Source organism: Lytechinus variegatus, chromosome 5 (assembly GCF_018143015.1).
Source record: "Lytechinus variegatus isolate NC3 chromosome 5, Lvar_3.0, whole genome shotgun sequence".
NCBI classification, from domain to species: Eukaryota; Metazoa; Echinodermata; class Echinoidea; order Temnopleuroida; family Toxopneustidae; genus Lytechinus; species Lytechinus variegatus.
In genome coordinates, this window is record NC_054744.1 from 42,524,845 (window position 1) to 42,551,138 (window position 26,294).

At 34.8% G+C, this 26,294-nt stretch overlaps 1 protein-coding gene across 1 annotated transcript; it reads right to left on the reverse strand.

The window, feature by feature from the left end:
- Positions 1-26,294, reverse strand: LOC121416208 (methylmalonyl-CoA epimerase, mitochondrial-like). Its single transcript, XM_041609701.1, has 5 exons — positions 26,187-26,294; positions 18,485-18,590; positions 17,703-17,758; positions 12,782-12,928; positions 1-496 (listed from the first exon to the last, which is right to left on the reverse strand). Exons 1-5 carry the CDS (start codon positions 26,223-26,225, stop codon positions 344-346), a joined length of 501 nt encoding a protein of 166 aa, XP_041465635.1. The 5' UTR covers positions 26,226-26,294; the 3' UTR covers positions 1-343.

Here is a 26,294-nt window from a genome sequence, read left to right on the forward strand (position 1 = left end):
CAATTTTTATTGAATTATCCGCATTACTCTTAGGCGGCTAATTGGAGGATAGGTTTATGAAAAGGGTATAGGACTTCAACCTTCTCGATCAACAGCATGTGAGAAAGAAAGACCACAGGTCAGACTATGATAGCCTTGAGTGCTTCAGTTCCTAGTGGGGATGAGGATAGTGCAACTTCCAGAATCCATGGGCATGGACACCTAGTACAGTCTGTCTCCCTGATGTCCTCAACTTTGGATGTTGGTCCACAATGACAGTACAAAGTCCTTATCGTCAAGGCATCAACAAATTCCTAATAATCCTGAATTTGTAAAGCACATCTTTGGAGGACGTTAAGAGTCTTTATTTCTCCTCCAGTTCTATGAGAACCCCTCCGCAGTCCTTTGGGTGTAGGAACATGACAGGTTTGCCATGGGCACCAATACTGGGTTTCTTTCCTAGTGGTCTGATGTTATTCTCTTTCACAGTCTTCACAGCTTCCTCAATGTTGTCCACCTTGAATTTGGGAAAGAAAAGATTAAAATAAAAGAAGAATCAATAATGAGACAAGATGTCAGGAAGACTCAAAATGCTGCTTCAAGTGGACAAGAGCAGCAAAATTTGATGTTTCACGGGTACATTACAAATACATATGTTGAAAATAAAGAGGCTTTAATAGGAGGAAATTATAATTTGTAAACAAATTTTCAGCATTAAGATCGCATGCTCGACTTATGATTTTTATTAAAGATTGAGCATGCGATCTTAAATTTATAGGAGCAATGCCGAAAATTTGTTTACAAAAAACAAATGTTTAAAAAAGAAATGAAGTTTAAAAATGAGATGCTGCCTGAACAGAAAAATTATGTAAATAAATAATAGCATTTTTGTTCAGGTTATTTATTGTTCTAAAAAAGCAGAATATTAAAGTACTAGTTTTGCTACTTCAACAAACTATTAAGATTGCCTGTAGAGTAAAGCTGTCTGAACAGAAAAACTATATAAAAAAGTTATGGTACTTTGTTCAGGTCGTAAATTGTGAACAATACAACTAACACAACAAAATGTAGGTTGGGGTTGTGAGTCCAGCGTGGTAAATCTGTTTTCTAAATTATTCAGAAACTCCATCTTTCTCTGATATTCAACATTTCTATTTTCCATTTTACCTCTATCCTCTTTCTCCTTTTTTCTCTTTTACTCATTCTCTGTTTATTTTATATTTCCCTCATTTCTGAAAGGGTATGTTAGATACAGCAATATTAGTACTTGAAGTTGATGGTGTTGTTGTAATACTACCAGAATATACTTAGTTGCAGTACTAGTATTGTGAGGATGATGTGCAAAAGTAACAGTAAGAGTAACATTAGCAGAAGTAGTTACTGATAAAAATAATAAAATGATTAAGAAATGTTATTCATATTATTCAAATAAACAACAGATGATGAAAATAACTTGGTCTTTATAGCAGTAAACAAAGGAATATTAGATTTGTATAAGTATTAGCTTTGACGAGATTCAGTGAGTGATTTGACAAGAATTGAAAGGCAATTCATATCATATCACTGGGGTGTATCAATAGGATTGGTGGACAACAATGTGTTTCTATCTAACAGCTGCGTCTTTCTTTGTTCTCCTCAAACTCGTACGCTTTTTAAATGATGCCCACATGCACACGTACGCTTGCCTTAGCAATCAGCGAAGGTGCGGAACCTTCAGTACTTGCTTTCAGTTTCAATATCTCAGTGATATGATGTTGTTTTGTTTAGAATGCATAGATGGTACAGCAATATAAAGAAACAAAGGACTTGACATAGAAGGAAGTATCTGCTAGAAAGTTGCTATTTTGGTTCGTTCATCCAACTTCCACTTTCACATCTCACTGTGTGAATTGGTAACACCACAATCTACTGACTAAGTAGTAGTAACAATTGTTAGGCAAACCTCTGTAGGTCATCCAAACTGTGATGAAACTACAACATTCATCCTTTGCTACCACATATTAACCACATTCATTCATTCACTCATTTGGCAAAAGACCCCCCCCCCCCTTCCATCAAACTGTGAATATTAAAAGTCACACTTATAGATTTCAGTATGGACCAATATGAATCAAATTCATGCAATAGCAGTAATTCATTATTGCCCCAAACAACAAAAGCTTAGTTTATTTATGAAAGCAGACTACTAAACAGGAAAGAAAATACAATAAGAATTACAATTAACAAATTTAAACACTGGATAAAGTTATAGATAACATATTCAAACTTATTTTGAAAAATCAATAAGATAAATGTGGTATAACTGTAATACTTCCCCAGATAAAACAATGATTTATCTAAACATTGCAAAATCCTTATAAAAACATATTTGCTATTGATCAGTCGTACCAGCATATGTTTTTTTAAAAAAATATCAAGCTGAATTTAGGAAAATATAGAAATGAAAGAAGTATCTATGGCCGTGTGATATTGAATCAACTAAACATGCACACACATTGAAGAGAGTATTGCTTTCCGTGCAGTGCAAATCATATTCATTTTCATACATGTATATGCCTGTAGATTCCTTACATGGAATAAATGAACCCCTGGAATTTTAGAGTTCATCCCTAGGTTACAAAAAAATCAACCCTCCTTTTCAGGGAAGACCAATCAATGTCAATAGCTTTTGTAATTTCCCGCTCCTACAGAATTCAGCGACTGCTGCTGGCTCACTGCCGCTCCAGCAGTACAGAGAGCCGATATGATAACCACAGAGATCGTCTGCTGAATAGTGTCTCTTTTCTTCATTTATAATGACTCTGCACAATAAACCAAGCTATGTATCATCCAGTTTCAATTTCAGTTGACAAGTTTTAACACTTCATAAGGTGCAATGAGATAGGCCTTGGATATTTGTGATAGAATGGCAAGGCTATTGTGTTTTAGGACTCGGTATACAACCATCGTCCTTGGCTCATACATAAAAGGCGAACTATTGAAGGTTTTTCATGGGGAAAATAGAATATATTTCATTGTTCATTCTGAATTACTTGTATTTCATTTTCACATTTAAACACTGTTCTGGCTTGGTGTTCACTATAGGCCATGGAATTGATTGTTCTCTGATTGTAAGGTTTTTATTCATCTGTTTAATAAAGCTGAATACCAAGCACAGGACTGACCAGTATAGGGGGACCTACAAGGAACACACTTTGTCTTCCAACATTCTCTGACATCCAACAATACAAAAAAAAATCCTCACCCTTTTGGGAGGACTTTCCCATAAAAAATAATTTATCTGACCAGCAAGAATAGGGTCATTATTCCACCCCCTCCCTCTCTTGTACAGTTTTTTTTTTTTTTCTTTGGGTGGGGGTCTAATAAAGAAGGGGTATATCATACTTTAAAATGTCCCATTCTCATCACTTTCACAATATCAAACATTTCTCCAATGAATATGAAAAAGAACAGAAAATATCACTTTCAAAACCTCACAAGGAATCACATCATATATTGATTATATACATGTTCTTTGACTTTGTGTTGGAAATGTTTAATGGCTAATCCATTTTAATCTCATTACAAACTTTCAATGAATTTTTAGATTAAAATAAAAGCCATCCTATAAACCCATGATCAATATCTGATTTTAAGCTATTATTTTGGAGTGGAGACTGAAAATGTGTTGATTTATTACCCAAGGAAAAGGGGAGGATATGTGATCACATAGTCCTTTGTCCATATTATATAATGTATACGATAGTTATAGCTGCAGATTTCATTCACTGTAAAAGGCTGGATGCATATGCGTAAGGGCGAAGTCTATGAATGGGTTTAATTCGTTATAATACACATTTAGACATTAAGTCGAAGGTAGAGGGCGTTACGGCGCATTACGAACATTGAAAGAAGACAAAGAAATTCATCTTAACTGCAGATGTAGAAAGATATATATATATATATAAAACTTTTTAAGTGCGAACCCTGCTTTCCATTTACATAGAGATAAAACCTTGCAATAATGCAGTTGAGCTTCAGCCATGTGCTGACTATTCGTCCCATCCCCCCCCCCAGTCATTATTGGCTGAAATGAAAAAGGCCATCTCAATCTGTGCATGACCCGAAGCCCCTTCCTCAAATTGGCTACCGTGCTGCTGCCTACTTCTCCAGATGACGTTGGCTGTGCATTGTAAGTAGGGTCAGGAGTGGTGAATCAAGCAACTGCTGCTATCCGTTCATGACCCGTAGTGTGATGGGTCTAGCAAATGTGTCCTGATCAGGCCGAGATGACTTAACTGCCTCAGTTTGGGTGCTAGTCTTAGAGAACAGCCTGTATACAGTGACCTCAACCATTTTTTCAAAGGTCATGGTGCACACAATGAAAGAAATACAAAGACCTTGTGCAATACCTGTTTCAAATTCTGTTAATACTAAATCATCAGGACTCTTTGATTTTTTTAATAGATTGGATTCTTTGAGATATATCAGGGAGCTGCTCTCATGGATAGAAAATGAAAATCCATGGTTCAGAGTACTGTATGGCATCCCGCCAACAAGGAGATCATTCACAAGCATTTCCAGGCCATTATAGGATTAGCATTTTGTCATTATGAACATGCCACACAATCAAGTCATGTTCTACCACATCCATACCACAACAAAGCTTACTCCACCCCATCCTCCTTGATGCATTTCTCTTACATCTCTCTCTCTTGCTTGAATGTAATATTGCTTGCGGTCTGATAGAATGAAGAGGGGGGCTTCAGAGTCTAAACTATGTTAGTAGCATGACACACATTCTACCCGCGGGGTCAAGAATGAATGGTAAGGTACCGAGGGCCTCAGGGTCCCAAAGACACTCCTCCAACTGCTGTAACAGGCCTGTGTGTCTTGGGCGCCACTATGTCCAGGCTTGGTGTCAGCATGCGTGAAGACTCATAGAATATCGACCTTTATTATAAGCATCAATTGATAATTTTGGTAACGGCAATACAGTCATCAAACCAATTCTTTGAGTAACAACACCAGCCTTCTTTTTGTAAGTTATTTTGGAAAAATTATAGGTTCTATGACACATAATCCGGCAAAAGTTGTTCCATGGTCAATTTCCTGTATTAGTCAAGTTTTACCTTATAACCCCCACCCCCCCCCCCCCCATTAAAAATGAAGCCAGTAAAAACTTGTGAAATGAGCAAGACATCTTAAAGTAATGGTTTCCCTTGATTTCTCAAATATAAGAAAGTTGTACATTGAAAGGAATAGCAATACTTTTGAGCTATTCCTGCACTGATGCAGAGCCTTGCTTAAGTTGCTTTGCATATTATTGGCAATATCTGAACATTCAAATCAAATCAGTTTGAGAGTAAATCTGAAGTCGTAAAGCAATTCCAATGATTATAAATTGCAAATGTAATTAATTTTCACACAAGCCTATGACTTTTCACCTCAAAAATACAGGATCCCTTGTTTTATAAAAAGTACCCATTGATTGCTTAGTCAAGTCTACTATTGTCAGATTTGAACACTTTTCAATCCTACCAATTTTTTTTTAATAAGCCTGTTTAAATGTCTCTTGTCATAGCTATGATCAAATTAAAGATTTTTTATCTTTAGAAGTAAATATAAAATATCAAGAAGGGGAAATCAGAGCCAAAGTTTGAAAATAATCAATTCTACTGATCAATCTTTCTTGTACCAGGCATTTCAAGAAAATATTTATTGGAATTATATTAAAATTTCAATTGTATCATCTATACCAAAATTTCAAATAGTGATTTCAAACAATCACTTCGTTTGTGGAAGCGCCGTGGTGTAGCGGTTCTGACTCTCGCCTTGTAATCAGAGGGTCGTGTGTTCGAATCCCACCATGGCCTAGCGCCCTTTGGCAAGGCGTCAATCCACACTTTGCTACTCTCACCCAGGTGCTAATTGGGTACCGGTAGGAAACAACCGTCGTGGTTGGTTTAGCAAGTTTGCGCCTAACAGGCTGCTTGGAATGCTATGAATCCAGTGACCAGGTAATAATAATTGTGAAGCGCTTTGAACAGTCGTAGATTGATAAAGCGCTATATAAATGCCAATTATTATTATTATTATTGTGGCATTTTGTATAATTTTCTCCAGGTGAACATTGATATGCGAAATCTCTGGTGATGAGAGTCAACTATGTGTTGGTTTAAAAGGGTTTTGTAGACATGAAGCTACCCTGAATACATTTTGTCTTTACTTGGGTTCTATAAAATTATCATCAAAGAGTTACATGCAAACAATGTTACCCTCTATCTTTAAACATAAAATACCCAGCAATTATTATTTTGATTAAAAGACTCCATCCTGCAGGAGCAGATGGGCTATTGCTGTATTGTGTCAATGAAGAATGGGAAGCCCTGAATCTAATCTGATAATTGCTCGCAGCTGCTTAGTTATGCACTCTATCACCAACCAATAAAAACAAAATCAGGGTTAATTAATTAGCTGGGTATGATCTATTAATGGGCAATGAAAATAACCATGAAATGGCTTTATCTTTAATAACCACTTGAAAAGGAATGAATGAAACAATACAAGGAACATAATATATCTTATGAATATCTGATAGAGAATTGTGTAGTTTGGTTGTTGGTCATTCTTGAGAAATTGAGAAGAGAGAGACAGAGAGAGGTAGTTCGGTACAGACAGACGGATGGATAGATAGATAGACAGACAGATAGAGCATAGATAGATACCTAGATAAATGGTATGGTAAATACAGTATATTCACATAATAATGGTGGAAATGTTCACTGAATAAATATCCAACTATTACTATCATTTTTTTTCTTATTTTCTATCAGCACCTGCATTTGTGACCAGACATTAAATTTCAATAGTTTGGGGACAAGGCCGCTTTTCTGTAGGGCATATTTCTATATACATATATTGTAGCACAGACAGAGAAATGGATCACAAAATTTAAAAAGCCAACAATAGGGGGATTGCGGCCAGTCAAAAGAGTATGGTGTTGATGGGCTTTGAGACCAATCCAACCATTATGTGAATACTAGGTGTGTATAGTATGCTCGAAAGATGCCTGCCCCCTCTCAATATTTCACTTGATATTTTCATGTCACTCTTTATAATTCATCTTATATGCTGTGCAAATGAAATAAGATGAACATGAAAATAATGGTAAGTTACCTGGTAGTAACAAACATAAAAAAAAACATGGGAGATGGATGGAATATTGGCAGGTGGATGAACCAACAGAGTATTATGGATTGCTGAATTATGAAATTAACCAAGATAAATGTGTAACAACCAGAGGGCAATTAATAAAACTGTTTGTAACTTACTCATGACTTTATGCTGTACTGGTGACCCATTCTTGTACTAAATAAGAAATCACTATGCAACTGAATTAGCACTTGAGAATCTGTTCCAGTCTTCCATAAGGTTGCGAGTAACTTTTACAAACTGCTTTCTGAGACACCATCCAGATAAAAATTCAGACATTCACAATGATACACTTTATGGTAATCCCTGTACATATGATATATATTCTGCTTTCATTAAGAGTGCAATCTATTGGGTGTCTTTCAGCAGATGGCAAAGGGTCAATTGAATGCACACACTCAAATTGACCTTCCAAAGACAAATTCCCATACTGGGTGTCCCACCATCAAAATCATTTTTTAGCTAGCCAATATGATCTTTAGGCGGGGGGGGGGGGGGGGCATTCCATTGATGAGTGGATACCATGCCTGACCAACAAAAAAATTGTAAAAAGGATCTCTTTTTCAAGATAGGGCACTTTACGTGATAAGAGTGTCAAAAACACTAAAATAATGAAAAGAGGGTATATATTTCGCTAGGAAAACTACATGTTTATGGTCCATTTTGCAACGGTATAAAAAGACTAAGATACTTTAAAAAGGATGTACTTTTTGCCCTAACACTATGTGTTTAGGGTCCGATTTATTTTAGCGAGGGGTGTGGGGTGGTACTAAACCCAATAAAAGTAAAGGTTAAGCCGACGTCCATCATCAAGTCCATGACATAACAATTATACTTGTTTACGGGGTCAGTTCGGGGAATATTTGTCAAAGGTACCATAATGTTTCCATACTTGTTAAGGGTAGAGTTTTACGCGCCAATACTTGTTAACTTGTTCAGGGGTGCATTTTTATAACATGGAAAATACTTGTTCAGGGTGCTTTTCGAAACCCCATGGTCACGCGTGGTATCCTCTCATCAATGGAAGTCCCCCCCCCCAGTCTTTAAGCCAAGCAAAGAGGGGGTTCAGGTATGACCAGTTCTAGCCAACTATCGTGGGAAAGGGTACATCAAGTTATGGCACCAAACTATCAAAGGTTACACACACATGTGTGTCAGTGCGAGGATGGACAGGATTTTGGTCAATTTTTAATGATGATTAGAAAGCTGGGGCTAGTCCATATCATAGCAATGTGAAAGACATTGGTCAGGTACATGCAGTTATTGGCCAGTCAAAATGACTAATTGACTAATTAGGCATGTTATCTCAATCAAAATTTAGTTCTTGATAGGAAGGGGAATATGGATTATGGAACATGGATTGAAGAATTCATAAGTGATCAAACCATTTTTAGAGTATGATAACTACATTCTTTGAGTGATTTACACTGTAATGGTGAAGTTTCATAATCACTTAAGATCTGTTTTGACCCCACATACCAATTGGTGAAAAGGTAATTTATTTCTTATTTCATTTTATTCTATTCCATCTATTATTTCACCAATTCATTCATCCATACATTTTTATGATTATCTAGTTGGTATTCACCAATTATACATCAGTCTATTCATTCATAAAATTAATCACTTGTTTGCATAGTCATTAGGAAAGTTGAACAAAACCTGTTCTTTTCCAAGTCATACTTTAGTTGCTCGGGGGAAGAGTAAATTTCAAAGTGCATCTGTATATCTCTAGATCTGGATTTAAAAGAATATGAACAATAAATATCATGAGAAAGAAGTTTATGGTTGGCTTGCAAACCCGGCTTGCAAAGCACAATACAGTATTACTGTACTCTTGCAAATGACAAAAGCAAAGAAATACATCAAGGGAAAAAATGTACTGATAATTAGAATACCAAGGACAAATAGCCAAAAGTGAAAAAGTAAAGCCTGTCTTAAAGTTTGGAAACAGTTAGATAATACGATTGAGAATCATGTTAATTCTCTCATTCCAATCTTACAACATTTATTTCATTGTTGTATCCTGTTTCATCTATTGATCCATTGTGAAAATTCAAATTTTACCATTTTATGTATCTAGCACCTTTCTTGGTAATTTAATCAATAAGAATTGAGCTGAAAATATAAGGAAAAAGTCACATCAACATACAGTAATACTGACAATTTCATTAAAATCACATCAGATGTAAAGCATTTCTACATTAGTATTTAAAAATAGCAACAAAAAAAGATAATCTATCCCATCAGCAAAATAGAAATACGTACAGAAATACGTATAATATTTTAAGAATAACTGAAAATGTGGTGATATGCAAGAATAGCAAGATCGTTTGTTTGCCAAATGATCTGTTGATTTCTTAAAGGCAATACACAATATAAGAGGCACCATATGGGGAGAAAACCCCAAACAACCCTGAAACATGTAAAATAAAGTACAGCTAGCAAATAGATTTGCGAGAGGATCCGTATGGTGATCATTTATCTCTTTTCTCATCAACTCGGATCTTCAGAGAGGTTATACAAACTACAATGTTCTGCACCTCATGGCTTTTTTGATAACCTACATGTGCATTATTGTAGCTGTAAATTGTTTTTTTTAATTCAAATAAACACATGTTAATAAAGAAAACAGATAAGTTTACATATGAATATTGTTGTGTAATAAGAGACAAAGTGTAGGTATGAGAAGTAACTTCATTTTCAAATGATGTTGATGCATTCAGAATCATGCATGCAGGGCTAGACTATTACTTTCCAGTGAAATCTTATTTGAGATTTTATGTAGTTATCTAAATGCGATACTGTACATGTAATTATATTTGGATTTTGATGATTTTGGGATGTTATTGCACACATGAACAAAAATCACAAATGGGTTTTGTTGATTTGTTCGCGTTCCTTTTGAATGTAACACAATGGACAATGAAATGAAATACTTGGTAGTTCACAAAACCTTCAATTCATCACAGCTAACAATTCACTGGTATTGCAGGAGATCAATTCTGTTGACACGTGATAGAAGTGCAATTATTGCATAAAACTGCCAACAGGTTCGAATGGTATAGTAGTTGCAGATATAACTAGACCAAAATTTGCATCAATTTTGCATTGCCACACAACGAAGGGGATATATATATTCAGTAAGCTGGTACTGCATTTACTGAAATGCAATATAGAGCTATACACAATGCATTTATTGCATAGAGTGTGGCGGGTTTCCTCTCTCTCTCTCCCTCTCTTCAATTGATCAATTCCCAATCGAGCCATTCACTATAGGTTAGTCATAAATATAAAGAATTTCAATATGAAAAATAATTTATAAAAAAAGGAAAGAAACCTGACACAAAACAAAGACACGAGTCAATGATACGATAAGCTAATTAGCATGGATGTTTTTCATATCTGCGCAATTAAAGGACTTAGCCTATCCCCAGCCTGGGATATTGTGTGGGAGAATTATTCGTCATCTACTCAACGCCATGCAGGGGCAGTGAGGGACGAAATTGGAAATTGCTTGGGGAAAAGTACAGTGACCTGGATCACCTCACCCCACTGCTGTGAGGCATGCTGGCAGAGGCATGGCAAGGTTTGGTCATATGAGGGCAGCATTCTCCTTACAGCACTCCCTACCTTTCAGTGTTCATGTGACTCTTTTATTATGAAAATCAAATCCCATCACACAAAGAGGTAATAGACTTCATAAATCACTTAGCCACTGGCGATCATATCAATTATTTTTAGAAAAGGACGGATGGGATATTTCATTGTTTGCTTTTGTAATCTCACTTAACCTTGGAATAACTAGAGTGGAGCAGGAACTGGTCATCGCAAATAAGCGTGAATATGATTCATCACGACATAGAATGACAAACTATGATTCATATACGAGTACTGTTCCTGACCAAATGAACCAACATTTCTGTGAATAACCATCAGAAATTGATGCCTCGTCCTAAATAAACGTATTTTGTACAAAATTTGTGATTTTTTTTTACATTTGAGTATCGTTTCAATTTATGCAGAGTGCACTAAAAAAAATTGATGGCAAAGTGGCTGGTTGAATTCATAAATTTTGTATCAATAATGCTAGCATGGTGCAGGGGGGGGCTTGATAATAGAATGGATGAATACATGAATAAAGATTGAGTGGTTGGATGAATGAAGATTTACCAATGAACGAATTAACAAATGAATGATTCATTGAATGGATGGATAAATATGCAAGGAGTAATGCATAGAACAAAATGCTGAATGGATAAATAATACAAGGATAAATTGATAAATCAGCAGATGGATGACTGAAGGAGTCAATGTATCAATTAATAATTGGCTGAACTGATGAAAGAATATATGCATATAATATTGGAAATTTTCGAAATTATATGCACTTTTCTTACTAATGGGTCAATGGAATACATGAATGAATTCAATCAAGTGATGAATCAATTAATTAACAAATGAAAAAAAAAAGTATGAATAAAAAGAAGTATGGTGCCATTTATGATCAAATGAATGAATAAATAATTTATTAATATCCACCTCAATAGAGATTTAAGAGTAGTTGCCAACTCGCAATCCAGTCTTTCAATATGGCAATTAATGAATAACTATGTGAAATGAACAAATGGGCAAATGTGAGAATGGGTGTGTAGATGAATGAGAAAATAGATGTAATAATTAACAAATGCATAAAAGAATATATGCATAAATTCATAATTGATCAAGTGGATGACAGAACAATCCGCAATGGATGAATGAATCAACCAATCCAGCACAATTTCGCACAATTTGCAATTTAAAAAAAAACAGAGGAAAACAAGTCAAATTTTAGGCACATCTTTAGGCCTGAAATTAACTTTACATGTATTTATCAAAATAGACAATGCAAAATAAATTGACTAATAATATGATAGAGAAACATTTACTCTGTCCAATGATATTGAATTTGACTTGGGGATAAAGTAGGCTAATTCTTACAGAAAGAAATTCTCAAGATTCACAAGATTTTGCAGGGAGGATGATTCTGCCAAGAGTACTGTAGACTTGGGTGAATATGGTCCATTTGCTCATAAGCGTAGGATCTGCGGTCTGACTGCCTTAAATTGATCCTATTACCAGCAGTTCTTAGGCAATTTTTCCACAAAAAATATAATGCCTTTGAACCATTGATAGTAATAGAGGAGATCCACGGGTAGAAAGGAAGTAGAGGTGGGTGCCCAGTTAGGCACTCACATTTGCATTGGGTTAACACAAGCCCTACACCAATAAAAAAGAATGAACATATAACAAAAGAATGAATGGATAAACTGATAATAACAAATGAAATAATGATTCACAACACACCTATGATATACCTCTAGCACCTCATCAATGAAACAATGCATGCCAAAATGAGCAACAATAATCAATAGAACAAAGAATATATAATGTACTACCAAAGTTAATACACAATTACACAAAACTCATATGTCCGACGATCAATGTATGTAAAACATGATGAATGCATGAAAGCATGAAGAAAGAAATCAATGATAGAATAAGACTGAAGGAATAAATGAATGTACAAATAGTAAGCAAAGCAAACAAATTAATGAAAAGCACCCACCTCGATGCAAATATGATGCATACCGCCTTCTGGTTTCTTATCCAGAAAACCTTGAATGGGGCTCTTATCTCCTAAAGGGTGTAAGAGCTCTAGCTTAGTATTACCCAGCTCAATAAATATAGTATAGACACCATGGTCTGGAAGGGGCTGTTGAAAAAAAATGTGAAATTCAAGGAAAATAGAAAGAGATACAACTTTACAAAAGTTTTATCATATATCTATTCCACAGCACAACCCCCCCCCCCCCTTAATAATGGCCCATATTTACATGTAGAAGTGTTCTAAAGTTAGAGTGTGGTTTAAAGTGATTGTATACTGTATACAATTCTCAGATAAACAAAGTGCTAATTGAATTGTACTTGAAAAAAATTAATTATCTTATAAATATTTCAATTTCAATGCTTTTATCATCCCTGACCAGCATTTAGCACTGATCCATTCTGTATTGTTTGTTTTTTACCATGTATAATGTCATTTATGGACTTGTATCATGATTTGATCAAATAAATAATAATAATAATAATAACTAGAATTTAATTCGTCATGCGGACGAATTAGGTGGTCTGTCATGATTTGTCATTCAGTGTCGGCTAATGTATGAAATAAATCATTTAGATATATTGATAATCTTGATCGTAGACATCCTAAGAATTAGTTTTGACCATTGCTAAATGTGATTATTGATGTGGTGATGACAATCGTCAGACATACATCTTCAAACAGATACATACAAGATAGATGATTATATATATATATATATAGATGGATGGAGTGATGGATGGAGCGATGGATGGATCAAGTGATCGATTGAGAGATAAATGATAGGTGGTTATATTAATAAAACATAGATAGACAGACAGACAGACATATAGATAGATAAATAGATAGATAGAGACAAATAGATTGATATAGATAGATAGCCAGACAGACATACATATATAAAGATAGATAGAGACAGGCAGATAGATTGATGGATATATAGAACGATAGATAGATATACATATCAAAACAGATAGATATGTTATAATAGACAGAGAGAGAGGGATAGATAGACAGATACATATACAAAGTAAGTAAATAGATAGACATATATATGGATAAATAGATAGATTTATAACAGATAGCGGATGGATGGATATGATTAGATAGATATAATATACGAAAAAAGTAATTATAATCTGTTTTATTTTGCAATATTTTAGGTATTAATTATTAGAATTGTTATAACTGATCATGCACAAGAGAGTAAAAAAAAAAAATTCATGTTCACCCGCGGACTCGAACCCCTGCCCGCATGATTGAATGAGATGCAAGTCTGACGCCTAACCGATTGAGCTAGCATATTTCCCATAGACTTTACACGTAAGCAAATTTGAGAATTACAAGTCCAATTTTGCAAGTGAAATACGGGCATGATCCTGGCATCTGATAAAAAAATGAAGGGCACAATCCCGAAAGCTTAGAATCTAAGCTACAACATACTAAAAGCTTAAAGAAAACTGACAAGAAAAAATGGAGATATGGCTCACGAAATAGCGGAATGTCGAATCTAGTTTTGAGAAAAAGTCATGTCCCATAGAGATTACACGCAAAACACATGTGATATGAAAAAAGCAATTATAATCTGTTTTATCTTGCTAAATTTTAACTTTTATACCTTTTAATTATCATAAAGGATCATGTAAGAAGTGGCAAAAAGAAAAAAAAAGTGAAAAAAAAAATCATGTTGTTCACCCCAGGACTCGAACCCGCGCCCTTTAGAAAGCAGTCAAAGCCACGATATTCCCCATAGAGAATACACGTAAGCAATTTTGAGAATTACAAGTCCAATTTTGCAAGTGAAATACGGGCATGATCCCGGGTCAACGGACTATTTAAAGAGCTACAGTGAATTTTCAATAGGCATGTTTTTGCCCATATATGGCCTATAGTGAGAGCTCGCGCGCACACGTGCTGCAAAGTTTAACGGGTGTTAATTTCGTTATTAATGGTCGTAGAAGGTTGATCAAGGTATCAAATTGTTCAGAATTTTATTATCAATGAAATGATGTAAAAAAAAACGGTGATTTTGCGTTGCGTTTAGGCGTTACGCGCGGAAACGCGCGCGCATGCGTGCGTGCGCGCCAAATTTTGAAATGCTTAAAATGACCTGAAACGTACTCTCGTTAGGTCAACAAGTGATTTTGAGAATTTTGAAATTTTGACGCACGCGTACGCGCGCGTCGTGACCTCCAGGTGACCTTTGATGACATGACCTAATGACCCTTAACTTGAAGTTGATGTGATGTTAATTTGATTGATTTCTGATAATTAATAATGGAGATATGATTGATAATGTGATTTTACAAAATGGCGCCTAGATGACGTCATCATGACCTGATGACCTTGAAAAGCTTATTTTGACGTGTCCATGACAGATCCTATGTATGACGAAAAAATCAGCAAAATTGATTCAGCCGATTCGGAGAAAAGTTGGCGACAAGAAAATCCGTAAAAATAAAGAAAGAAAGAAAGAAATAAGAAAATTCTGACGAAATTAAGAGGTGATCTGTCAAAGACAGACCACCTAATAAACAGAAACATGTGTATGAACCAGGACCTCTAAAAGCAGCGTGTGCTTATATTTAAGGCCCTAACTGACAATTAAGTTATACAATAAAATACACAAAAATTATTAACATTATATGAATAAAGAAAAAAAATAGCATTAATATGCAAGACCTACAAACAAGACTTAAAAAAAAAACACAACCACACATTGCAATACAAGAATAAGGAAAGTGAGAGAGAGAGAGAGAGAGCAAGAAAATAATAGAGAATCACAGTGAGAGAGAGAGAGAGAAAGAGCGAGAAGTAAAGATGAGTTGAAAAAAAAAGAAAAAGAATAATGTAATATAAATGAAAATTATTTTCAAACAGTGAAAATTCTGAATTTCAATTTCAAATTATTTGGCAAGGTAAAACAATCAAGAAGTTACAAAGTGGACAGTGATATGCTTCCGAGCAACAACTATTAATTATGCTTTTATCATCCCTGACCAGCATTTAGCACTGCTCCATTCTGTATTGTTTGTTTTTTACCATGTATTATGTCATTTATGGACTTGTATCATGATTTGATCAAATAAATAATAATAATAATAAACAGAAACATGTGTATGAACCAGGACCTCTAAAAGCAGCATGTGCTTATATTTAAGGCCCTAACTGACAATTAAGTTATACAATAAAATACACAAAAATTATTAACATTATATGTATAAAGAAAAAAAATAGCATTAATATGCAAGACCTACAAACAAGTCTTAAAAAAAACAACAACCACACATTGCAATAAAAGAATAAGGAAAATGAGAGAGAGACAAAGAGAGAGCAAGAAAATAATAGAGAAGAATGTGAGAATCACAGTGAGAGAGAGGGAGAGAGAAAGAGCCAGAAGTGAAGATGAGTTGAAAAAAAATATGAAAGAGAATAATGTAATATAAATGAAAATTATAACAGTGAAAATTCTGAAAAAAATCTAAACTATTATTTGAAAACATTATTGTATCAAAAAGAATTCATTTTCCTTCTATACAGTGCGTATCAAAAAAGTTTACACTTCGAAAAAATCCTGTAAAATCATACATTTGTCATATTCTGAAGATTTTTCCACAGATCCATTTAAGCAAATTACGATATACATGTACATGTAACTGTCAAAAAATATTTCCGCTTGAGTGAGCACCACTTACTTTTGAAAAGTTTGTGAAAAATGATTTGCGCAGAACTTTGAAATAGTTATGCGAATAAAAGTAGACCATAATCATGAATAACACATGTAATTTAGCTAGTAAAATTGATTTTAAGATAATTTCAACCTTTTTAACTTGTTTCCTTGCCCAAAATACTTCGAAGAGTGCATTGTGCCCCACCTTACTCCCCAACACAACGAGGCCATCGTGACGATATTTGCTTTACACTGAGCTGTGATTTACATGAAATGGCTTAGGCTTGATTTTCATTTTGTTAATCATTGTCAAGCTTGGAAAAAGTGTGGAGAAACAAGTATTAAATGAAAAATAAAATGTAAACCCACTTTAAATGATAAAAACATAGTGAAAAAATGCTGGAGATGTCTGATATAAACTTTTGTTCAGATTCAGTTATGTCCTCAGATCCAGCTGGCACAAAAAGGGTGAAGGTTGTGCTTACTAAGTGTTGAAATTTCAATTTGGGTGGCAAAAATTGTTACAAGATGCTTGAATGTATCCGTTTAATTTCAGTTGACTTAAGTTACAAGGGAAATGTATGAGAAATGCTGAGCAGGATAAGTTTGTTTTCGCCCTTTCCCCTTGACACAGTGTGAAAACGAGCATTTCTGCGCAAACAGATTTCTGCAAGCTTTACAAAAACGGAAAGTGCTCACTCAAGAGTAACATTCTGTCAAAACTTTTACTTTCATTGGATAGATGAGACCCAAATCCAAGATTGTATGTGAAAAAATTACCCACATGTTGTATATTATTTTATTTCCAGGGCTTTTTCAAAGTGTAAACTTTTTTTTGATACGCACTGTATAGTTAAAGTACTCCAGCCCAACAAAATGTAGATTTGTGTAAAAAGAGAAAAATAAAAGAAGCATGTAGTAAATTAGGCCCTTCTAAGCTCCTTTCCCAAAAGTTCAAATGAGAGCGAGTCTCACAAAAGATACATTATCCCCCCCCCCCTTCCCGGCCACTTCAGGAGCAGCAAGCAGGTGTTGTTGCTCTTGATGTCTGGTCATCAATTTTTCTTCTGAAATAAATTCATCATGAATGTGTTGCACTCGTATCTAACTGGTCTTTGCAAGTTAATGAAATTCAGCAAGGTAATGCACCCCTGCCTTACCCCCTAACCCCCCCCCCCTCTAAAAAATCACCTTTCTAGCATTAGAACTTACCACAGTTTCACTGACTGTTGCACCTAGTACATCCCTGTACATGCTTGCTGCCTTTTCTGCAGATATTTAAAGAAAAGTAAGAAATAATACGAATTTAATCAACAATGCTCTAAATATCTTCTAGTTTTGAGACCAAAGCTACTCTTAGAAAGTAGTTGAATTCATTTGAAAATTAAAACACAGCATATTGTGTTTAACTTTGTATTGTTGAAATAGTGAGTTGAAATAGTAAGATACCAAGTGAATAGAATTCAGCATTTGGCAACTTTTCATATTAGACTTCAACGTTCTTCCAAGCTGTCTCCACATTCTCTTTTATAGTATATATATTTTTACATTGTAATTGTTTTTAATTTTGAATGAAATAAATTGAAATTGAATTTAATTGAATAATGTATTATAGATCTCTAATCTCTTTAGACTAATCCTTCCATTGAAATAAATTCATTTTAAGATTGTTCATATTGATACAAATGCAAGAAATAATAATAAAATGAGGATGGATTAGTCATGTTTTTCCATCTGGAGACTAATCACCACAAAAGTAAAGACAAATCATTCACTGCACAGTACAGATTAATCTTCTAGAAGCCAATAGCACATAAACAGAATAATTAGTAGATTTCTTCTACAATATAACTGATGGCCCATTTAACCATCAATCCCTACAAAATATTGTACCAATCTACACAATACATGCACAAGTAAAAAGATGTAATCTGAAAACTTTCTCCTTGCTTCAGATAACAGTATGAATCCAGGTGAGGTGAAAGTTACTATACCTAGATCTGGAACAGCAATAGCTACATGGTTCAGCTTCCCAAGTTTCCATAAACTAGAAACACTGTTTTGACTTTGATATCTCCTGGCCACCAGGCCCAATCCACCCTGTGGAGAAACACAAACAAAATGGAACCATATTATCAATAGATCAAGTTAAACCTCCCATAATTTTTTTCATCAAATTTCAATTGGCAGAAATCTTAAATTTTATTGACTCGGGCAACTGAAAGGACAAGTCGACCAAACAAAGTTGATTAGACTATAACAATTAAACAAGCATGATATCATGAAATTGGATGAAAATAAGTAATGACAATTTACACTTTTGCTTGATTACTCAAAACAGTTATATGCACATCCTGGTCCTTATAATGAAGGACCCAAGCTCACACATTCCATATATCAAAGAGGAATGGAAAAACCACATGTCTTTGATTTATAAAGAAATCTGGCAGGCTCGATGGGTATCCTCATCTAAAGGAAGACATTTATTTAGCATCCAACTCAACGTGGAATTAGTTATCAAGGTCTCATTTGGTTTGAAGAGACTATGATTCACTGGCTAAGACTTGGAAAATGTAAATTGAATTATTATCAGTATAAATGTAATCAACATGAAAATGGTTTATGTTCCCACTGTCAGATACCTGAGACAATAGAACATTTTTTACTACATTGTAATAAATATGAAAGAGAAAGAACTATGCAAAGAAGCCTGAAATTAAAGGTCAAGTCCACCTCAGAAAAATGTTGATTTGAATCAATAGAGAAAAATCAGACAAGCATAATGCTGAAAATTTCATCAAAATCGGATGTAAAATAAGAAAGTTATGACATTTCAAAGTTTTGCTTATTTTCAACAAAATAGTTATACGAACGAGCCAGTTACATCCAAATGAGAGAGTCGATGATGTCACTATTTCTTGTTTTTTATTGTTTGAATTATACAATATTTCCATTTTTACGAATTTGACGATTAGGACCTCCTTGCCTGAAGCACAAAATGTTAAAATAATGGAATTCCACGTGTTCAGGGAGGAATGAAACTTCATTTCACATGACAATGATGAGAAAATCAAAATATTTCATATTTCATATAATAAAATACATTCATAACAATTCATAACAAAAATGGCCGATCGAGACGGGGGTAGGAGAGAACTTTTCTTTTTTTTTGAGGTTCCAGTCTGTGCCCAGATGTCAGAAAAACTGCCACTCGTTAGACCATTATCCATATAATCGTGGTAAGTGCTTGATTTTTGTTTTAACTATTTATTTGGAGAATTATTTTGACCATACTTCACGCTTGTCAGGTGAGTATGCCAAATTGCACGTACGATCTTGGGCTCCTTGGGTTAAATTTACCTGTGCTATTATTTTTGAAAGATGTAATTCCCAATTCATCACAATATTTGCAATTTTGTCATAATTTTTCTTTTCGAAAATTATGCTATTTTGTGACTAATCACTAAGGCTACGTCTCATCTGCACTTTTTAACGATTAGTATCGATATCAAGGTATTTTAGTTAGGAAGCCTTTTGTGAAACAGGTTTGATAGTGTCCCCCATCGAAGACTTCTGCTTAAGCTTCATTCATATGGAATCAGAGGTAGTGTCTTGAACTGGATCAGATCCTTCTTAAAGAACAGAGAGTAACGGGTGGTTGTTAATGGAGTTTTCTCGAATTCTGTTGGAGTCAGTAGTGGAATTCCCCAAGGAAGTGTTATCGGTCCTGAGCTATTTCTGATTTTCATAAATGATTTACCAGATGTCCTAACTTCTCAAGCAAGTGTTATTAAGTTATTTGCTGATGATACCAAATTATTTGCTGATGATACCAAATTATTTGCTGAAGTTAACAACGATCAAGAATGGGAAATCCTTCAAGCTGATTTACTGAGGATTCAAAATTGGGCAATCAGATGGCAACTTCCCTTCAATACAGGAAAGTGTAAAGTCCTTCACTATGGCAGAAAGAACCTGCACTATGACTATAAGTTAAGTTTGAATGGCCCGACCATCGAAACGAGCCACAGTGAAAAGGACCTAGGAGTCATTTTCGACGATCAGCTAAGTTTTTCTCAGCATATAGATCAGATAGCAAAGGCAGGAAATAAGAAGATGGGGATTATTAAGAGATCTTTCTCTTTCCTTGAACCTAAGAGCTTCAAGCTACTTATAAGTCCATAGTTCGACCTGCTTTGGAGTATTGTTCTCAGATTTGGCATCCATACTTAAAGAAGGATCAGACGAAACTCGAAAGAGTTCAACGAAGAGCTACAAAAGCAGTTCCGAGTTTACACGACAAGAGTTACCCGGAAAGATTGGCCCAATTGAACTTGAAGTTACCTTCATTATCTTACCGACGTCACAGAGCAGACCTTATCCAAGTTTTCCGAATAACTCAAGGGACTGACGATTTAGAGACTTCTAAATTCTTCAAATTCAATGAAGACTCCAGAACTAGAGGACATATATATAAGATCGAGAAACCTAGAGCAAATACTCGAAAGAGACAAAATTCTTTCTCACATCGATTAGTATCCGAGTGGAATAACTTGCCAAGCCAAGTAGTGAAGAGTACTTCCATAAACTCCTTCAAATCAAACTTGCAGAAATCTTGGAAGCCGAATAAGGATAAGTTTAACCCAAACCTATCTTTTACATGCCCATGTTTTCATTAATAACTTGCTGAAACCACACATTGCCATACAACTAGTTTCAGTTTTGTTCCACTGTACCGACTTTATGAAATCAAGAAATTGGAAGGAGAGGGGCAAACAAGTTTTTCATAGGTAAAACTTTACGCCCGCAACAAGCATGACAAGGTATGTTAACAAGGTATTTTAAGGTTTAGTAAGATTGGAACTAAAGATATGACTAACTTGTCCATGTGTTGAGAAACGGGCCCCAGGAAACTCCCGCCCGCTACGGGACAGCTACGCCTACGCGGGCCGGCGCTCCCTGCCCTGGGGCTGGGCGCTGGGCCTGGCAGGGCCTGGCATGCCTGGGGCATGCTGGGATATTACTGCGGCAGCCCGAACACGTACTGTGTTCGGGCTGCGAACAGCTTCACCCAAGCTCACCGGATCCGGACCGGGTCGGCCAAAAGAGATTCGGGAATTTAATAATTATTAGAAATATTACACAAAATTTGAATGAAGGAATCAATACATACTTACAACTTAAGCCGGAATATTCACAATCCTCAAAACGAAGAAGTAATGTCCCAAAACTAGGCAAAAATGGAGGGATGTTTTTCCGATGTGCATTAAAAGTCGTTTGTACAGGAACCAATGGAGGATCGATATAGCCTTTTGACGAGGCAACGAGATAAATTTGATTTTTGTCAGCAAACAGGCGAAAAAAACAAAAACAAACAATAAAAGAAAAATATACTTAAAAAATAAAATGATAATTGAATATGCGGAATATTTGAGAATTTTAGTAAGTTCGCATGTTCATCAGATTTGCCAATAGCACTAAAGTCCATATAGAAAATATAACTTAAGGCCCCGACAAAAGGCTATCATTCGATGCGTCGGAGAAAGATACATGAATATTCATGAGTCTAGTTCCGTAAATTCTTGCTTTTCCCTTTGCCTGATAACAAGTCAACATACGGCTTTGGTTTTTTTTTGAAAGAAATAACATATTTTCTTTTGAATTATTTGTTTTTTCTTTCTCCTTCATTTTTTTTCTTTTCTTCTGTTCTATTTTATTTTCCTTTGCCCTTTTTTTTATTCTCGTTATTTTGTTCCCCTACCTTCTCTTCATTTTTGGGTCGGTTTTTTTTCTTCCTTTTTTTTAGTTTTCGCCTTTGTTTTTTTTAATTCTTTTTTTTCTTCTCTTTTTTGTCTCTAATTTTCTTCTTGTCTTCTTTGTTTTCGAGAGATAATACTCATGGGGTCGTACTACAAATTTTTATCATTATTATTATTATAGAAATCTACAGATATAGGTAAATAAACAAGCGAAGAAATAAATTAATACTCATATATTAAAGGATATTTTCAGGGGCGTACCCAAAATTTTCCGTGGGGGGGGGGGCAAATTCGTCTGCCCAAAAATTTGACAAGCAAAAAAAAAGAAAAGAAATTGTCTTCAACCAGAAATAAATGATTTCGTACCAGAAAAAAATTGACAAGCAAATAAGAAAAAAAAGGTCTACAAGTTCAAAAGAGGGGGCACTTGTGGCTCGTCGGGATCAGTTGTGATTCGTCATGGGGGCAGGGGTACGTCCATTGCATGAGTTATGACTCGTCAGAGGGGGGGGCAGTCTATCCCCCCCCCCTCTCTCTCTCTCTGAGGTACGCTTGTGAAAATATCCGTTGATCAAAATTATTGAGTGATCAGCAAATCATCTCTTTAAGATATTGATGCCCATTTTCTGGAACCCAGCAACTGAAAGGTCTGCGCTGACTCAGCCTAGAATCTAGAGGACTCCGTGATGTGAAATTATTTTAAAGACATTATCACGGAGTCCAATGCTGGCTCCCACATATTTTAATTTTGTTCTTTCTCTCTTGTTATGTTTTCCATTTTATTTATTTTGTATACTGTGCATGCATGAATCATTCTGTCAGTTTGAATTGTATGTTGTATGTTTTAATGAGAATTTAAAATAAATAAATGAAATGAAAATATATGCAAATCTCATTATCATCCAACAACCATTTTCATATACTCTTGATGCTTATATCAATATCAATTTGTAATTTGTTTGAACGGAGATTATAAGATGATCATGAAATATGATTAAAATTCATATGTTTGTTTCTAGATTACTATGTAATCTTTCATCTTGTTGGCATTCTTTAAGCCTCAGTCATTGAGTATATAAATCTCTGCGGGATAAGTATAGGCCTGTAATTACAAAGAATTGAATTGCTCATTACATATAGGATGCATAAATTCGCCGGGAATCTTGCTTATCTGATTGTTTTCCTGGCATCCAAGAGGCCCTTTTTTCGAATACGTCCCGTTCTTTATCTTAATTGTTTTGCTTATAAGAATTAATGAATAATAATGATGACACTAAATCAGCTTATCTATATTTCTACTGCAGTGCCACTGAAGTATTGATGCAGAAATCAAATTTTGTGATAGATTTTGTCATAACATCCCAATAAAAGTCAGGCCTTTGTCATGAACCTTTTCCATTTTTCTATAACAAGTGCGTCGCAAGGAGGCTGTGGGGTGGCCTTCCCCATCCTAACGCCCCCCCCCCCAAAAAAAAAAGAACATGAGAAATGGTGAGAGCGAAGGGGAAAGCAATGGCGAAAAAGATAGCTTTGCGGGATTTTCTTTCTTTATAAATATTTGCTTCCGCGCAAGTTTGCGAGGAAATCATGAAAATATAGTTTTCTCCTTTGTTTACCTTTCCCCGTTTTCCCATCTTGGCTTAATGCTATTTTGTTTCGTTGCGGCATCAAGTTTTTAAAAATAATATTTGGGAACGGAACTTGTATTAAGATTACAGGTCAAAGTAATATATTTCTTCAAATTGATCAATACCAACTTTTCCGATCCCTAGGTAAGGGCGGTAAACTATATAATAACAATGATGTCAATTACCCACAAAGGCTACTTCTTCCGCTTTTCAGCTCTTTACTAGTGAATTTATTTGGGGCCGCAGACGGCCTTATCATGAGCATGTAAAGGGGCAGTTATAAAAATTGTGAAAAAATACAGTATTACTAAATGATGGAAGTTCATATGTCATCAATCTCCTGTCGCCTATTTTGCGCCATTAATTTGATATTTTGCATGTCACTTTTTGTTCCTAATCATACAAATACACTGTTAAAAATGATTGAAAAAACGCTGTTTACGACACGAATCACACAATTGTTTAAACAAGTATTTAAAATCTTAAACAACACAGTTTAAATTCAAAATTTGATTATCAATAATTAAATTCAAATATCAAATTATCAATAATTAAAGCTTGATTGTTTAAGAGTTTAAACACTTATTTAAAATGTTTAAACAACTACTGCGCAATTCACACAATAAATAGTGTTGTTTAAATTATTTTTTGACAGTGTAAGCACTTCATATAAATGAGCTCAATTAGGGGCGGAACCATGATTTTCAAAAGGGGGGCAAATTATTCCAATGAAAAATTTGACGAGCAAAAAAAAACAAGAAGAAAGATTTTCCAACCAAAATTAAGGAAATTTCGTCCAGGAAAAAATTGCTTGGCCAAAAAACAAAATGAAAGAAATCTTTGTAACAAAAAAAATTATTTGGCCCGAAAAAAAATTGACAAGAAAAAAAGGGGAGGGGGCACAGTTCGGTTTTAACACCATTTTAACATCACAAATTTTCATTATGCTTCTCAAGGGGGGAGGACGAGCCGGCTTTGCCCCCCCCCCCCCGGATCCAGCAGTGAGTTCGATGTTTTTAATGTGAATTTGACAAGCAAAAAAAGGTCTTCAACATAAAATTGGAGGTCGTTTCGTATCAATTTTCTTCAGAAGGGGGGAGCGATTAAAAAAACCTATGCTACTGCCATGGTGATTAGAGATTATCAAAGCAACAGAATTTTTTTTTTAAACATAATTATTTATTCTTTACAATATCTTTATATTTATTTTAAAAGGAAGCAAAGTTGTTTTTAAGTATGTCCTTTCATTTAAAATCATATTCATTCCTTCCTAATTGCTATAACAAGTGAAAAAGATGAATAACATCAATAAAATCAGGATTCATATTTAAGAAAATCGTTAAGTTATTCTAAATGTAAAATTAGAATCTGTAACTATTTCTTTAATATCTCATAATCACAAAGGGAATGGTCATAATACAGACTAAAAGTTTCTACATGATCTAGATATCTCTTAATAAAATTATAAAACACAATCATGCTATTCGTAAATTTTATGTGTTCAGTATATAAAACACACACACACCAAGAGAACAGTCATGCTCCCCCCCCCCCTTCCCATAAATAAATCATAAAAAGAATGAAAAGGAGAAATATAAGTTTATAACAAATGACAAATAAAAAAAAACATTTATTATAAAAACACAGAATGTAACAAAATAGCAATATATATGAAATAAATTATTTTCTCATTAATACAGATTTTTTTTTTCAAATTAAAATGAAAAAAATGGTATTGAATTACATGCCTAAAACACGATTTAACTGAATCGAGGCGACTTGCCGAAAGTTTTGACTTACATGCATATTCATTAAACTGTTTTGTAAAGGCAGAGACGTCATCTTATGAATATTTATATACGCATGCGCAGAAACTATTTTCACGTTCTTCAAACATGGCGATCTCGCGATTGGAACAAAAGTCCGAAAATTGACGTTCTTTCGAAGGATTTTTTGGAATTGTATACATCAGTTTTAATTGAAAGTTAAGCTAATTTAGGAACAGTTTGTTTAGGTAAGATCGATATCAATCGTTAGATTTTTAATTCATTATTATCACCGGTTTTCTAATGCCAAACATCGCGAAGTTTTGTACTCCGGTGAGAATGCATGGAGTTACTCAGGACCCCGACACTGTCTGAAGACGTGTCGGGGTCCCCGGGGCAAGCTGGGTTATAACTTATATAACTTGGTGTCATCTGCAAATAATTTAGACCCCTGAAATACAGGATTGCCAGCTAACAGTTACATATTTCAAATCTGTTATCAAAACAATTATCAAAATGACAAATACTACCGGTACTACTCACCCCAATTTTCTGTAAAAATTTTGCCATGGAGGCTGCCATCTTTAAATATGGTGCTGAAGTTTCCGACTTTTCACAATTGTTGATTTGGCGGCACCGTATGGTAGCTAC

What these genes read in the sequence shown, in the direction of transcription:
- LOC121416208 (XM_041609701.1), bottom strand. Translation starts at nt 26,225, where the DNA reads ATGGCAGCCTCCATGGCAAAATTTTTACAGAAAATTGGG. An exon ending in AATTTTTACAGAAAATTGGG is followed by an intron (nt 18,591 to 26,186) that starts GTGAGTAGTACC and finishes GTTTCTCCACAG; the next exon opens with GGTGGATTGGGCCTGGTGGC. An exon ending in TATTGCTGTTCCAGATCTAG is followed by an intron (nt 17,759 to 18,484) that starts GTATAGTAACTT and finishes AAATATCTGCAG; the next exon opens with AAAAGGCAGCAAGCATGTAC.